Consider the following 16,316-nt stretch of genomic DNA (forward strand, 5'->3'; position numbering starts at 1 on the left):
GTGTTTGTGTAACATATTTATGTCATACTGCTGTTGCCATTGTGTGCACTTCCTGTGGGTGTGGCATTACAGTATAAAAGGAGTCTCTGTGATGTGTCAGCACATACAGTATGCTGAGAAGCACACTGAATAAAAAGTGTTGTTCCATTCAAGTCTCGACCTTACATGTACTTAGATTGAGGAAGTACATAACAAAAAGTGGCAACGAGGACGTCTGGACCTATGTCAGCTCGGACATCCTTTTTTTGGGCTTTACTTTGAGATATCTGGGTCAAAAAATTATACTTTTTTCCATTGAACAGGATTTTTATTTTTCAAAACTTATTAGCAAATTGGAACATAAGTATAACGTTAAGTAATTTTTTTTTTTTTTTAAATAACAAAAAATAACTGAAATCCATCCGTTTTGGTGAGCCTCAACCCACAGCCACAGTTTAAGATTATTACTATCAAAACAAAAATGATTGAATTATTTTCCATAAAAAGCACGTGTGTATGACTCGTATCATGTTTACATTATACCCACACTCTCTTTCTCAACACAATTGCCAGAGAGAGAAAAAGTACCACGTTTTACCACCGCTAGACACACTAAACATGCTGGAGTTAACTCTCTTAGCTGGTGGGAAACGTTCATGACAGTGAACTAACCTTTAATTTTGTATAAATGCGAACTCATACTGGAGGTATTGCCTCCCTGGCAGCCACCCTCCGCAAATATGTTTTACATATCGTATGGCCCTCCTCTAAGCCGCAGCCGTTTGTAACTTCTCTGTAGCCAAAGTATTCCCATACCACCGATTTTGTTTCCCCCCTCCAGTCATCGTGTAGCACAGCTGACTCACTGACACTGAGCAGCGACCGGTGTGGGAGGGTTGAGCCTTGCAGCTGCAAGCGAGGGATTTCTCCCTGCATTTTTGGGACATAAAAAATAGCGAATACCTTCGGGACGATATGATGGAAATTTTTTGCAGTTTTGAAACCGTTTGGCATTTTCATACCACGGTATACCTTGAAACCGGTAATCGGCACGTCTAATCTCCAGCAACGTGTTCGTCTTATATAAAGAAAAGTTTAGTCTTGCGCAAGTTGCGCCGACCCGGTCTTCTGCTCACTCTGCTTCTACTAGCTTCCGGGAAAAACAGAAACGCTAACGTCACAGGTAAGGATGGTTTGTTCCAAACTTTTGGAATAAAGTGTTTTAATGCGCGCCGATCGGATTATAAATCAGCATAAACCACCCTCTCGTTAGTAATAGAATCTTGATCGGAATGGGGAGGATCGTGTTAGAAAATTTCGAACGGCGTGTGTACATGAAGCATTTTTATTCCGACCATGCTTTTAATCCGAATAACAGTGTCCGTCTAAACATACCTACAGTGCCTTGCAAAAGTATTCGGCCCCCTTGAATCTTGCAACCTTTCGCCACATTTCAGGCTTCAAACATAAAGATATGAAATTTAATTTTTTTGTCAAGAATCAACAACAAGTGGGACACAATCGTGAAGTGGAACAACATTTATTGGATAACTTAAACTTTTTTAACAAATAAAAAACTGAAAAGTGGGGCGTGCAATATTATTCGGCCCCTTTACTTTCAGTGCAGCAAACTCACTCCAGAAGTTCAGTGAGGATCTCTGAATGATCCAATGTTGTCCTAAATGACCGATGATGATAAATAGAATCCACCTGTGTGTAATCAAGTCTCCGTATAAATGCACCTGCTCTGTGATAGTCTCAGGGTTCTGTTTAAAGTGCAGAGAGCATTATGAAAACCAAGGAACACACCAGGCAGGTCCGAAATACTGTTGTGGAGAAGTTTAAAGCCGGATTTGGATACAAAAAGATTTCCCAAGCTTTAAACATCTCAAGGAGTACTGTGCAAGCCATCATATTGAAATGGAAGGAGCATCAGAACGCTGCAAATCTACCAAGACCCGGCCGTCCTTCCAAACTTTCTTCTCAAACAAGGAGAAAACTGATCAGAGATGCAGCCAAGAGGCCCATGATCACTCTGGATGAACTGCAGAGATCTACAGCTGAGGTGGGAGAGTCTGTCCATAGGACAACAATCAGTCGTACACTGCACAAATCTGGCCTTGATGGAAGAGTGGCAAGAAGAAAGCCATTTCTCAAAGATATCCATAAAAAAGTCTCGTTTAAAGTTTGCCACAAGCCACCTGGGAGACACACCAAACATGTGGAAGAAGGTGCTCTGGTCAGATGAAACTTTTTGGCCACGATGCAAAACGATATGTTTGGCGTAAAAGCAACACAGCTCATCACCCTGAACACACCATCCCCACTGTCAAACATGGTGGTGGCAGCATCATGGTTTGGGCCGGCTTTTCTTCAGCAGGGACAGGGAAGATGGTTAAAATTGACGGGAAGATGGATGCAGCCAAATACAGGAACATTCTGGAAGAAAACCTGTTGGTATCTGCACAAGACCTGAGACTGGGACGGAGATTTATCTTCCAACAAGACAATGATCCAAAACATAAAGCCAAATCTACAATGGAATGGTTCAAAAATAAACGTATCCAGGTGTTAGAATGGCCAAGTCAAAGTCCAGACCTGAATCCAATCGAGAATCTTTGGAAAGAGCTGAAGACTGCTGTTCACAAACACTCTCCATCCAACCTCATTGAGCTCGAGCTGTTTTGCAAGGAAGAATGGGCAAGAATGTCAGTCTCTCGATGTACAAAACTGATAGAAACATACCCCAAGCGACTTGCAGCTGTAATTGGAGCAAAAGGTGGCGCTACAAAGTATTAACGCAAGGGGGCCGAATAATATTGCACGCCCCACTTTTCAGTTTTTTATTTCTTAAAAAAGTTTAAATTATCCAATAAATTTTGTTCCACTTCACGATTGTGTCCCACTTGTTGTTGATTCTTGACAAAAAATTAAAATTTTATATCTTTATGTTTGAAGCCTGAAATGTGGCGAAAGGTTGCAAGGTTCAAGGGGGCCGAATACTTTTGCAAGGCACTGTATAGAGAGAATTTAAAAAGTATTTTCCAGCTAAATAGATCAACTTTACATGTCCAAACAATTTCCTGTTATACCAGGGGGCTCAAACTAATCTTGGTCGCAGGCCACATTGTTTTGGTTTCAATGGCGTACCGCAAGAAACACATCACTTTTGCTCATTAATATTCATGATGTTAGCAATTGTGGCTAGACGGGTCAACCTCCCGTGTGTCCCTAATAGTCGATTAATGGAAATAGTGTACGAAGGAGATGTTTACAGAGCTAAACCTACCAATTCTGTCTGAAAATTATGTCCCTGTTGCCAAATTCACTGGTAAAGATGTGGAAGAACATACAAATGTTCAGTTAAAGAGACAGCTTGAGCGTCAAAGGCTGAAAAAGACGGGAAAAAGAGCCAACCTGCTCCAGAGTTAGCTTTTTTATCGACACCTTTTTTCTTGTGTGCATTGCCTTAGTCCACTGAAAATGAGATTATCCTGTTTCAACAATCTATCCCTTACCACCATATGCCCTTTCTTTCTTATATATTATATCCTCTGGTTGTCTTACGTCTCTGACCGTTCTTTGGGGCAATTCACATTTCTATTTTTGTGTAGCGATCGCAAATTCTACTCAATGACAGCCTACGAACACTTTTAATTTTTACCCTAATAACAAATCTTAATTCTGTAATTTATTTACACTTACCCCTAACTGAAGTTTTTTTTTTTTTTTTTTTTTTACAACAGGAAGGGTAACCGTGGCAGTCAGATACCATTTTGATTTTTTTCAGGTCATTCATTGTCAGACAGAAGCAGCACGGCAAAATGCTATGCTAAAAAATAAGTAAAAATATCAAAATGGCTTACGTCTTTATCCTCTGAAGGACCATGGCCCCCAACAAAATGTTTACTGCACATGAAATGTGAATGGCTTCACCTTGCTGGTGTTAAACTGGTCTTTTGGAAGTCCGCGTAAGTTGATCCATTCTTCACATTTTTTCCCCCTCAGAGTTTTTGGTTTCGGGAAACGTATGAAAAAAACATCCTACATATATCGTAATGTTCAGTCATTTCTACAAGTTCCATAGCAGCAGTGTTTGATCGGCATGTTCTTTTTTGAAAGATTACCAGAGAAAACAAGCCAAAATAACATTGTTTGTATGTGAGGGCGTGTCTATACTGTCCCACTTCCGCATTACAATAGCGACGTCTCGGTCTAAAAATAGCGTATGCTATAAGAGAGACATTATGTTTGCTCACTAGGGCTGCCACAGTTCATAGGCCAATGGACAACTACTGGCAATTGCGATACTCGGTTAATCGTTTCGAAACATCGTTGACCTCAAAATTGTCCAAATCCTCTTTTTGAACCTTTGAAGAGAAAATATTGTTTTCCCCAGTCAAAATGGATAGGACGTCTGTCACCATGCCTTCATACAGCAAGTGAGTACTTTTGGTCATTTAAAAAAATAGATTTCATATAATTAATAATTGTGGTATTATTTTTATCATTATTTATTATTGTGATACAAACTAAATATGCCATTTCTGGAGAAATTGTGTGGGGATGCTTTTCTCTGCTGGTCGATATACTCCTGCATGTCACTTCCTGTTGATTTTTGGGTATTTATGGTTCACTTCCTGTGATTTTTTTGTCACTTTCTGTTAGTTTTGGGGCAATTACAGGTCACTTCCTATTGATTTTGAGTCACTTCTTGTTAATTTTGGCACATTTATTTGTCGCATCCTGTTGTTATGGGGCATTTTTGGGTCACAACCTTTTGATATTACGTTACTTCCTGTTGATTTTGGGGTTTTTATGGGTCACATCCTGTTAGTTTGGGGGCAATTACAGGTCACTTCCTATTGATTTTGGGTCGCTTCCTGTTCATTTTTGCACATTTATTTGTCGCTTCCCTTTGATCTTTTGTCACTTACTGTTGATTTTGGGGTATTTATGCGTGACTTCCTGTAATTTTTGGTCAATTCCCATTAGTTTTGGAGAAATTACAGATCACTTCCTATTGAGTTTGAGTCGGTTATTGTTCATTTTGGCACATTTGTCGCTTCCTACTGTTTTTGGGCCTTTTTGGGTCACTTCATTTTGATCTTTGGTCACTTCTGGTTGATTTTAGGGCATTTCTAAGGGGAAAAAAACTCTTGTTGTGGCCCTAATTTCATTTATTTTTACATAAACTATTAATGAGTGCCCAATAAAGGGTTAGCTGGATTAGACGTCTATCGTTGACAACGGCAGCCAATTGTAAATTGAGTCGAAATAGTCACCTGTGTATACATTTGACTAACACTACTGTAAACCTCAGCTTTTTCACACAATTTGAGAAAAGCTGGATTTAGCAGATTTTTGCCATAGAGGGGGTCAGAGATCTGTAATGTTTAGGTCTCTATGGCAACCAGGACCTCTACAGAGACCTCAGAAAAAGAACTGGTTTTACGGGGAGTTACAGAGGGGAAAAGATTTCATAGTTCATCTAGAGTTTGAGTGGATGCAGGGAGGGGCAGAAGTTGAGTCACTGCCGTCAATGGTGACTCAGCTGTGTTTTCATGGATCTGAAGATTGTAAATGTGATGTGCCGTTGCACTTAAATTCATAGAAGAGTAGGAAAAGCAACTCTGCAGAAATGATGATATAAATTACCAAGTATCGGTTAAAAGAGCCGATCAGACGGCTGTTAAATATTTAGAATCCAATCGACAGAGACATCTAAGTTCCCACTTTTTCTTTGGAGAAAAGTAAATGCCCTCTTGTGAAGTGTGCTAAACCAAAAGGTTGTATTTATAAGGATTCTTAATTATATTTCGAGTTCACATCTGTCTGTTCTCTTTGTTTTCATTCCTGTCTTTCCCTTATCTGTTTGGACTCATCTACAATCAACCCCACCGTGGCTCACCCCCACCTGAACTTTACTCTGGATATCCAGCTGCTTTCACATTACAGAAAAGGCCAGCAGAGAAAGTCTCCAACATCATGTTGGTTTTAGCTTACCATGTATATCCACATGTTTGTGTTCTATTTGTCTCTCTGATTAAAGACACAACAGCTGGTCTGTTTTCTTGTTAAAGCATATGTTTGCAACTGGATCAGCATGTTTCACATCCTAAATGACTCGAGTTAGTACGGTTACAGAATCATCTCCTACTTGCAAGAATGGGCATCAATTACGGTGTTTCCATTACCTTTAGTATTTTGCAAAACCTGAAATTTTGCAATAAAAAACTGGTCATGTAAACTCCTGAATTTAAAGACCACCCCAATGAAATGATTGCTTTTCCACACCTAACAGGTTTTGGACGTCGATCTCCCGTCAGTAAATTCTTGCGGGATTTCATGAGGGTTTCGAGGTTTTTCAAGAACCAGCATTCAATGGAAACATGATTACTGGAATTGTACATCCCTGAAATTTTCGAAATATTGCTTTAATTTTGTGGAAAACCACAACCATTTTTTCCCATTAGTAAAATTAACAAACAATTACTTTTTATAGGTGACAAATAACCAAATTTTTATTTTTTGGGGGGGAGTTGGCAATCATTGTCTGCCAGTCTCTCCCAGTTCAAATTGATTGGATGTCTATTCTTGTCAATGGAAGCGAGTGAGTGAAGAGGATCAAAGAACACAATTTAGAACATTTGTAGTCTTTCACAATCGATTATTAAGCTCTTTCCGTGCCATTGATGATGATCCAATCATGTGTGTCTTTCCATCGTTCTGCTTGGGATTTAAATTAGTTTGTCATTAGAAGTCTCATCCATTCATTTATTCACTGCCAGCCCCCCAGTTCATATGAATTGGACGTCTATCGCTGTCACTGGCAGCCAATGAGATAATCTTCATTTGAGTCAGGGAAGAAGTCTAGCTACAGCATCCACATAATTTCCTTCCTAATTTTAGCAAACTGATGACACACCATAAATGTGTTTGAATTGGAATTGATCTTGGAATAGAGAATCATGTTGAAACATGAGTACACAATCTGCTTAAACAAGAGAAGAAAGAATGTTTTTCATTGTTTTATTTCAAAGCAATTACATTTTTGTGTTTTAAAGTGCTATGACTAGAAACACAGTAAGAGGGAACATGTCCTAACATGATTAATCTTTTATTATTCAAATATCAAAGTCAGGTATTTGACTTCCAGGTGCACTACTAATGCATTCACTGACTAGTTTGAACCTAAATTTTTAATCTATGCTGGCTAGTTTTAATTTTTACAATTGTTAATGTTGAGCATGTAAAAGATATTTCTCGGTCGTTTTTATATCAGTGATGACGATTGACGAATTGCAGCAATATTATTCTCTTATAACACGCTCCATTTCCACCCCAAAGCAATATTCGTAGGTGGTAGCAATGAAAACACATGGGTATGTATTGGTGTTGTGCTATGTATGTGGGCAGGTATCTCATTATGTATGAATTAACATTTTAAAAAATGGCCAACATCAAACATTGTCAGTTTTTTAAGTTAGTCAGTCTATTGTGTTTCAGTTGCTTGAAGCAACTGTCGCAAAATCACGGGTAATAGGATCGACAGCGCATTGATGTTGCCGTCATAAAAGATTTTGAGAGGCAGTTTGAAATTTAATTTTGTTTTCTTATATTTTATCTTTTTTCACGGAGAATAGGAATGTACAGTTGTGGTCAAAAGTTTACATACACTTGTGGAGAACATAATGTCATGGCTCTCTTGAGTTTCCAGTTATTTCTACAACTCTGATTTTTCTCTGATAGAGTGATTGGAACAGATACTTCTTTGTCACAAAAAACATTCATGAAGTTTGGTTCTTTTATGACTTTATTATGGGTGAACAGAAAAAAGTGATCAAATCTGCTGGGTCAAAAATATACATACAGCAGCGCTAATATTTGGTAACATGTCCCTTGCCCATTTTCACTTCAATTAGGCGCTTTTGGTAGCCATCCACAAGCTTCTGGCAAGCTTCTGGTTGAATCTTTGACCACTCCTCTTGACAGAATTGGTGCAGTTCAGTTAAATTTGGTGGCTTTCTGATATGGACTTGTTTCTTCAGCATTGTCCACAAGTTCTCAATGGGGTTTAAGTCAGGACTTTGGGAAGGCCATTCGAAAACCTTAATTCTAGCCGAATTCTTAATTCTTTCGATGTGTGTTTGGGGTCATTGTCCTGTTGGAACACCCAACTGCGCCCAAGACCCAATCTTCGGGCTGCTGACGTTAGGTTATCTTGAAGAATTTGAACGTAATCCTCCTTCTTCATTATCCCATTTACTTTCTGTAAAGCACCAGTTCCATTGGCAGCAAAACAGCCCCACAGCATAATACTACCACCACCGTGCTTGACGGTAGGCATGGTGTACTTGGGGTTAAAGGCCTCACCTTTTCTCCTCCAAACATATTGCTGGACATTGTGGCCAAAAAGCTCAATTTTTGTTTCGTCTGACCACAGAACTTTCCTCCAGAAGGTCTTATCTTTGTCCATGTGATCAGCAGCAAACTTCAGTCGAGCCTTAAGGTGCCGCTTTTGGAGCAAGGGCTTCCTTCTTGCACGGCAGCCTCTCAGTCCATGGAGATACAAAACACGCTTGACTGTGGACACTGACACCTGTGTTCCAGCAGCTTCTAATTCTTGGCAGATCTGCTTTTTGGTGATTCTCGGTTAAATCTTCACCCTCCTGACCAATTTTCTCTTAGCAGCAGGTGATAGCTTGCGTTTTCTTCCTGATCGTGGCAGTGACAAAACAGTGCCATGCACTTTATACTTACAAACGATTGTTTGCACTGTTGCTCTTGGACCTGCAGCTGCTTTGAAATGGCTCCAAGTGACTTTCCTGACTTGTTCAAGTCAATGATTCGCTTTTTCAGATCCATGTATGTATATTTTTGACCCAGCAGATTTGATCACTTTTTCTGTAAACCCATAATAAAGTCATAAAAGAACCAAACTTCATGAATGTTTTTTTGTGACAAAGAAGTATCTGTTCCAATCACTCTATCGGAGAAAAATCGGAGTTGTAGAAATAACTGGAAACTCAAGAGAGCCATGACATTATGTTCTTCACAAGTGTATGTAAACTTTTGACCACAACTGTAAGTGTTCTTATTGTTTGAAAAGTATTAAAATATTACATGGGTGTTTGTTATCCTCCCGTTTTAGTCTTTCATTGTTTTATTTGTTAGGAGAAACAGCAAATGGGAAGATGTTTAGGGTGGACATAAAGGAGGGAAGCAGACAGAAGAGGAGAAGAACAAGAAACAACAACAAATGCATCATTAACTAATTGATTAAACTAGTGGTGCTATTGTAATCTAATTTGACATGGGGGCCTAGTAACCGAGGAGAAAAAGAAATGAAGGTAAGTCGAAAAGAAACGCGACTAGACCGGGTTGGGCGTACACAATTCCAGCAATGTGAGGTGGGGAACCCAGTATTATTAAGTTAGTTGTAGTGGTAGTGGTATCAGCAGCAGTGCTATTAAGTAGTTTTAAAAGGGCCTTGATTCTTTGCTGCTGTCTTAGGCTAGGTTTATACTGCAGGTCTTAATGTACAAATCCGATATTTTTTTGTCATATCTGGCCGTTCAGGCTACCATTTTCAATCTTGGCCCCAAAAGTGTGCATACGTAGAAGACCAATAACATAGACACGTCATAAGGTTGCGTGGAATAAAGTAACCTGCATACGCAGATGTATAAAAATACATCACAAGAAAGAAGCGTCAACATATGCTAGCATAAGTAACATGGAGGTCTGTGACGTTGCTGTTGATGAATTTATGTTGAAACTCTTGAGCTATGGAAGTTGCAGAATGCTTGCTCAGATGTCTAGGAGTAGGAGGATGAGGAGAAAAGAGTTAAACTTTTTTTAATGTCGTTTTAGGGAGCATTGGCAGCTGTGTCCATTCCCCCCTCCATGTATATTTTATTTCCTGCGCTTCTTCATCGCACGAATTCACCTGTTGCTAAGCAATACAAATGAATGTCATTCGCAGTCACCTGAATTTTGGATTTGGAAGACTTCAGATTTCAGACCAGAGCAAGATCGAATTTAAAACCACAAATGAAAGTGATGTAGATCAGATTTGAAATCGTCAACTTCTATGCAACCTGTCCCGTCAGACTGTCAATTTAATGTCTCACTCGAGTCGAAAAAATTGAACCTTCGACACTTATCTGACACCATGTTTTTCCTTTTTGTCACTGCATCGTTCATGTACAGCGGCATTGTGTTGCAGTATATTTCCCGACATTTTCAGAACATTTGGTTTTATAGTGTTTATATCATACGATAGAAATGTGAGCTATAGGCCTTGGCATATACTGTATATGCACACTTTAAAAACTCTAGGTTTATTGCATATTTCACAGCAGAATCCTTCCAACCCAAACATGACTTTAGGAGTCTTTCAAGATTGCAAGCAAAATATGCACTACATGACATAATATCAATGCTTATTTTATACTGTGGCATTTGCACATTTCCGAGCCAGAAATCACCAAATATAGCACTGTGCTACTCTGCTGCACATTTCTCATCCCACCCTGACTAAATGTATGGAGTTAGAGATTGTTAACCTATTGTTGTAAGCCCTGTTCTCCTTTCTTCACTATTTTATCTTAATGTGAAGCACATTGAAAAGGCTCACTCCCAAGGTCTGGCTCCAGTACTCCTTGGGGTGGGTCCAACGGTGTGGGAAGTCTATTGTAGTACGGTAACAAGTCCTTTGTGTGACATTTTCCTTGGCGTTGACATTCAGAGGGGAATAGGAAGATGGTCCTGCAGACGCCACTTTCTGTGACATGTGAAGGGAAAAGGTATTAAGAATGGGAGCCAAGGTATTTGAACGTGCACACAGAAGGACATTTGCACAGTACGTGACAAGGACACACTATATTGGACCAGCTCTTTCATATTTCAGTGTAGTCTTAACGCTATACATCTGCTTGAATTTGTATTCACCGTTTTCCATAGTAGTAGCAATGTATGAGCAAGTACTTGGATTACCTTACTAAAATCCAAATGGCTGTATCCATGAAAGTTATGGTATTGACAAAGCGCCAATGCGTCTTTTGGCAAACAGTGATATGTGTAAAATGGTCTTTTTTTTCTGCTTTTGTTTGCAGCTGAATCACAGAGAAACCGAAGTAAGGAACAAAGTCTGTGCTGTGGCTCTGACGGATTCTGCTCACAGCATGTGGCTGCAGGATACTAGTAAAAGCACACAGGACTGGATGCAGCAGGTGAAATAGATGCACTCACATACGTTCATTTTGCTTGCGTGTTTGTACGTGTTTAAGAAGAAGAATGTGAAGTTGGTGGCATAGGGATATGCACATTTGTGTTAGCTTCATTTTATCAACTGCCGGTTCAGGTTTGACCTCTGTATCACGCGCAGCGTCTGACCTCCCTCAGTATGCACATACAGATGAGACCTAGCCTCGACCAGAGCTGCTCGACAACAAGGGATGTCACAATCACGAAACACACACACACACCTTTATTTATAACTAGCCTACTTTTAGATCCCTTGTTTTTGGGGGGATTTTGTCAGTACACGTTGGTTCAAATAGTTGAGATTCAAGGTTGTGCTGACCTCATCTTGTCTTGCATTTCCTATTTTTGATCCTTCCAAGGGATGCACGGGATGGAGCATAATTAGGATTTTAAATGATTTTCTATTTGTGATGATTACCCAGAACAATAGAACTAAAATCGCCTTCTTTGTCCACAAGGAGAAATGATACAGGCAAAATTAAATTTATTGTACTCATCAAACCAGTAATTCCAAGGTTTAGATGTGTAGCATATTTCTTTAAAATAATAAATAATGAAATAAAATTAGAATTAATAGCACATTTATTAATTTCAAACTTTGTTAGACCATTAAAATGAATTTCTTTCAGTTGTTTAATATTATAGAACAGAGGTCTTACATTTAATTTATCAAGGAGCCACTGGAGATGAGATGAGGTGAGAGTGTACCACATCAAATGTTCCACAATACAGGTCTAAAGTATTAAAAAAAACATGAACAGTTCTTCAGAACATGGAGATTGTTGACCCGCTCCCGGGTGAGTTGAGTAATATCTAGTTAAGTAATGACGTCTTATATTCACTATGTCACTTTGGAATTCTGTTTCAACCAAGTGATTGTCGCTAATTCACTTTGACTAACTACTCAACAAAAAAACGGTGAAAACAAACATGAGCCTGAGTATTGCTATCTTGTTCTGTAAGTCTGTTTTTTGTCCACTGTGCCCTGGAAAATCATTCACTCTCACCTAATTGATGTAAAAATATTTTTTTTAAAGTCTGCAAATGTTCCAATGTTGAGTGTCTGTGTTGTCCAATGATTGGTATTTATGCAATATCAGTACTGTATTTTTTGGACTACAAGTCGCAGTTTTTTCATAGTTCGGCTGGGGGTGCGACTTATACTCTAGAGCAACTTATGTATGAAATTATTAACACATTATTAAATCATTTCACATGTTATTTTGGTATTTTGGAGTGACACTAATGGTTTGCTAAACTTGTTAGCATGTTCTCTACGCTATAGTTATCTGAATAACACTTAATAGCTATGTTACGTTAACATACTGGCCACGTTCGCATTTCGTGGTTCATGCATGATGTAACAATATCATACTGTACACTTTATTCAGCACTCTATTGTACTTTTATTTTAAATTGCCTTTCAAGATGACATATCTGTTCCATGTGATGGATTTTATCAAGTAAATATCCCCCAAAAATGCGACTAATAATCAATCCGGTGTGATTTATGTTTTTTTCTCTTCTTCATTGCACATTTTTGGGCTGGTGCGAAGTATACTCAGGTGCGACTTATAGTCCGAAAAATACGGTAGATGTCAATAGGTAGCTAATTACTTTGCTTGGTGATGTGTGAGAGGTATTAGTAGCATTGGAGCTAGCGGCTAGCTAGTGAAACTATAACGATGACATCGATAGAAAGGTTTTTAAAAAGGAAGATGCTTTGAAACGACTCAAATATGACTAAGACTAATGAGTATTTTGTCCAAAAGAACAAGACAAAAATTAAAAGGGCTGGCAAAAACAACACAGCAATACAACAGCAGTGTTGTTAATAAAGGCGTAAGAGTATAACAGCGTTACTAACGGTGTTATTTGTTTCAGTAATGAGTAATCTAACTAATTACTTTTCTCATCTTGGCTATGTTACTGAGAATGTGAAGGTGTGTGTCACAATGCGTTAATACGATGGTTGAATGACGCAAGAAAAGTCTGAGAGACACGGTCTCATGGGGACGAGAGAGAGCAGTGCGGCGATGGGGAAGAGGCAAGGGAGTTGTGACACCGTTGCAAACGCGATGCTAGGTGGCTCCAATAATACCAGACTGTAGCCGATAGTCTACAAACTACACCCACATGATGCTAAGGTAAATATCATATATATATTGAACTAGATGCGAAATGACAGACATGGTGGCATTAGCACATGTATAGAGAACTAGATGCGAAATGATAGACACGCTGGTGTTAGTAAACAGCCGCCATCTTAAAGCAGTAGACTTCTCAGGAAGGGTCTGCAGTAGAGCACCTTCCTTGCGAACCTAAGTTCAACTTTTTATCTAAAATACTCCTAAATCAGCAAAATCTTACTCGAATCTATCTTTAAATGTTGAAACAGTTTTAAAACTTTCACATGTCGAAAGATGACAGAAGGGAACTAATGCAATTACGGGAGCAATTATAACAACACAGTTACTTTGCCAAGTAAGTGTTTACTCTTACATTCAGGTAACTGAGTCACTAACTCAATTACTTTTCGGGAAATGTAATTTGTAACTGTAATTAATTACTTTTTTAAAGTAAGATTAACAACACTGACAGTGAGTAAATATATGATTATAAAATGTGTTTTCTTTGTGTTTGATTCCTATTAAGTACACGACTTTATATCATCAATATAGGCTACATAATTTCATTTTTACATTTTTTGCTGTTTGTTTTTGTGCCTTGGGATTTTTTTTAATTAAAAAAAAAAAGGCTCAAAAAAGATTGAAAAACACTGGTCTAAAACTTAACTGGTATTATTTTCCTGCATATTGTTACTTTTTCAATACTTTTCCTTATCAGTTTCAATTACTTTGTTAAGTGATGCGTTAGAAGTAAGAGTGGCATTGGAGCTAACGGGTAACTAGCGAATCAAACGGTGACCGCGATAGTAAAGGTTTTTAAATAGGATGGATGCTAACTCAGAACTGGACACTGGGCAAATTTTATTGAATGGCATTTAAAAGGAAGAAAATACTGTTTCCTCTCGGAGAGTCTGTGGTGTGAGGCAATAAGGAAAATGTATGTTTCATTGGGATTAATACGAAACTGTAAAGAAGAACTGAACATAGTTTACCTGGTATACCACGTCTGGCGGATCAAATTCCGAGGGCGGAGCAAGCCATAGCAAACAGACAGCGGAGTGGATCAATCAGCGACGGGCAGACGTAACGTTGTTAAAGCGACAAGTAATTAGCGTGAGTGGAGAATGGAAAAGTTTCTTCAACATGGCTAGTGCGAGCCATGTTGACTATTGTCAATGATTGTTTCGATGTGTTTTTGGTCATTTAAAACTGGTTTTACCGCAGATTGGAACATATTCTTGGCTCTCCCATTCGCCATCTGTGTTGTTGTAGACACGACTTTCGGCGCGCAAGAGTGACGTTACGCGTTAAGAACACGTTACGCCAATAAACGAATCTGATTGGACGATTGATTTTGTATCTTGCTTGAGAGGCCGTTAATGGGCTGGGTCCCAGACTGTTTCTCACAGTGTTTGAAAAATACAGGGAGAATAGTCTGGCTGTGCCAGGCAAGAACATAGCGGGTTTAACTTTCATGGGGGATGCAGTGATACCTACTCCAATACAGCAATATGATTTCTATTCTGTGTGTCTGATTCCTATACAAGACGCTATATTGTTAATATAGACTACAGAAATTCAGTTTTCATTTTTTGCTGGTATTGTGCCATGGCTCAAAAATGGTTGGAGAAACACTGCTGTAAGTGATTTAGCCACCAAAAAAATGAAAAGATATATATAACAAAAATAGCCCAGGAAAATGGCATACAGGTTAACTTAGTGGATCAAGTGGGGGCCCGCAAATATTTTTCCTTGAGGGTCAAGTTTGAGGCCCGTTTTAGTACTTTTTGCACAACTTGCTGTCCTCTGTAATGGAGCTAAATGTTAACATTCACAACCGATTGAGTGGTTCAGTTAGAATTACCATTTAACCCACTTGCTGCCATTGATAGTGCTAGACATCCAATTCATTTTGAATGGAGCTGCCAGCCCTTCCAGTCAAAGTGGATTGGATTTCTGTCACCATCAATTGCAGCCATTTATAACAAATAATCTCTTTATACATATTTATTACATTGAATATTATATATATTTTTAAAATTATTTTTCTTATTTTAATAACAAAGAAGAGGGGGGCAATGATTCCCTGCCAGCCCCTCCGAATCAACATGAATTAGACGTCTATCGCCGTCAATGGCAGCCAATGATTTAACAGTAACTAGCCATTACAAGGCATCTAAAAACAATGTTTTCAGCTCATTTTACCATCATTCCACATGTTGTTAATACCATATGCATTATTAAACAAACAGAAAAATAGGATACCCTTCACAGGTACACCGTATTATCAACCCGAACACAGTTGGATCTTCCACGTGAACAGTGTTTGCATTGCTCACTGGGATCAACACGCTGCTAGCGCAGCACAGATGGTTTCACACCACCGAGTGAAGCTTGCAGTGACCCTTGATAATGCTCGGGGTGGTGTATAAATATGGGTGCCCACAGCAGTGGGTGCATGTGAGGTCGGGGCACCCCAGCAGTATACTGTTCTGTTCTTCTTGGACAGAGATAATTCCCTCCCTCTGAGGTCAGAGAGGTCACTGGTTGGTGAGGAGGAGAGGGGAGTAAAAAAGAAGGCGATGGGATTTAGAGATCAGCACCCGCTGGGTTGGGTTGTATGGACCAAATGGTTCAGATGAGGGGCAAATGACGTAATTGCAAAGACAGACAAAACACCATCTAAAGGAGAGTGAATTCCATAGAGAAGTTACAGACAAAAGTTGAAGATGTAAGGATTCTTGCATTGTAAAACAATAAGCAATCACTTCAAATCTATTAATGCTCCAACTGGAAAGGACAAAAGGATAGTAATGTAAAGGAAATCTGACCAGGCCAAGGATGCTGATGAACTAAATTCAATGAAGATATGTGGAGAAAAATGTGTGTTGTGTTACTGTGTGTGAGAGGGGGAAATATGAATGATGGTGTACAGCT

At 39.0% G+C, this 16,316-nt stretch overlaps 1 protein-coding gene across 7 annotated transcripts in view; it reads left to right on the forward strand.

Annotated features, from left to right (window-relative positions):
- The window catches only part of arb2a (ARB2 cotranscriptional regulator A), a 343,893-nt gene that overhangs the window by 211,692 nt on the left and 115,885 nt on the right, over nt 1-16,316 (forward strand). For all 7 annotated transcript variants that reach the window (XM_057832297.1, XM_057832294.1, XM_057832299.1 and 4 more), the window contains one exon: nt 11,100-11,216. In XM_057832297.1, the coding sequence (XP_057688280.1) occupies nt 11,100-11,216 (117 nt within the window). The remainder of the gene's footprint in view (nt 1-11,099; nt 11,217-16,316) is intronic.

This window comes from Corythoichthys intestinalis, chromosome 3 (genome assembly GCF_030265065.1).
Source record: "Corythoichthys intestinalis isolate RoL2023-P3 chromosome 3, ASM3026506v1, whole genome shotgun sequence".
Lineage (NCBI taxonomy): Eukaryota > Metazoa > Chordata > Actinopteri > Syngnathiformes > Syngnathidae > Corythoichthys > Corythoichthys intestinalis.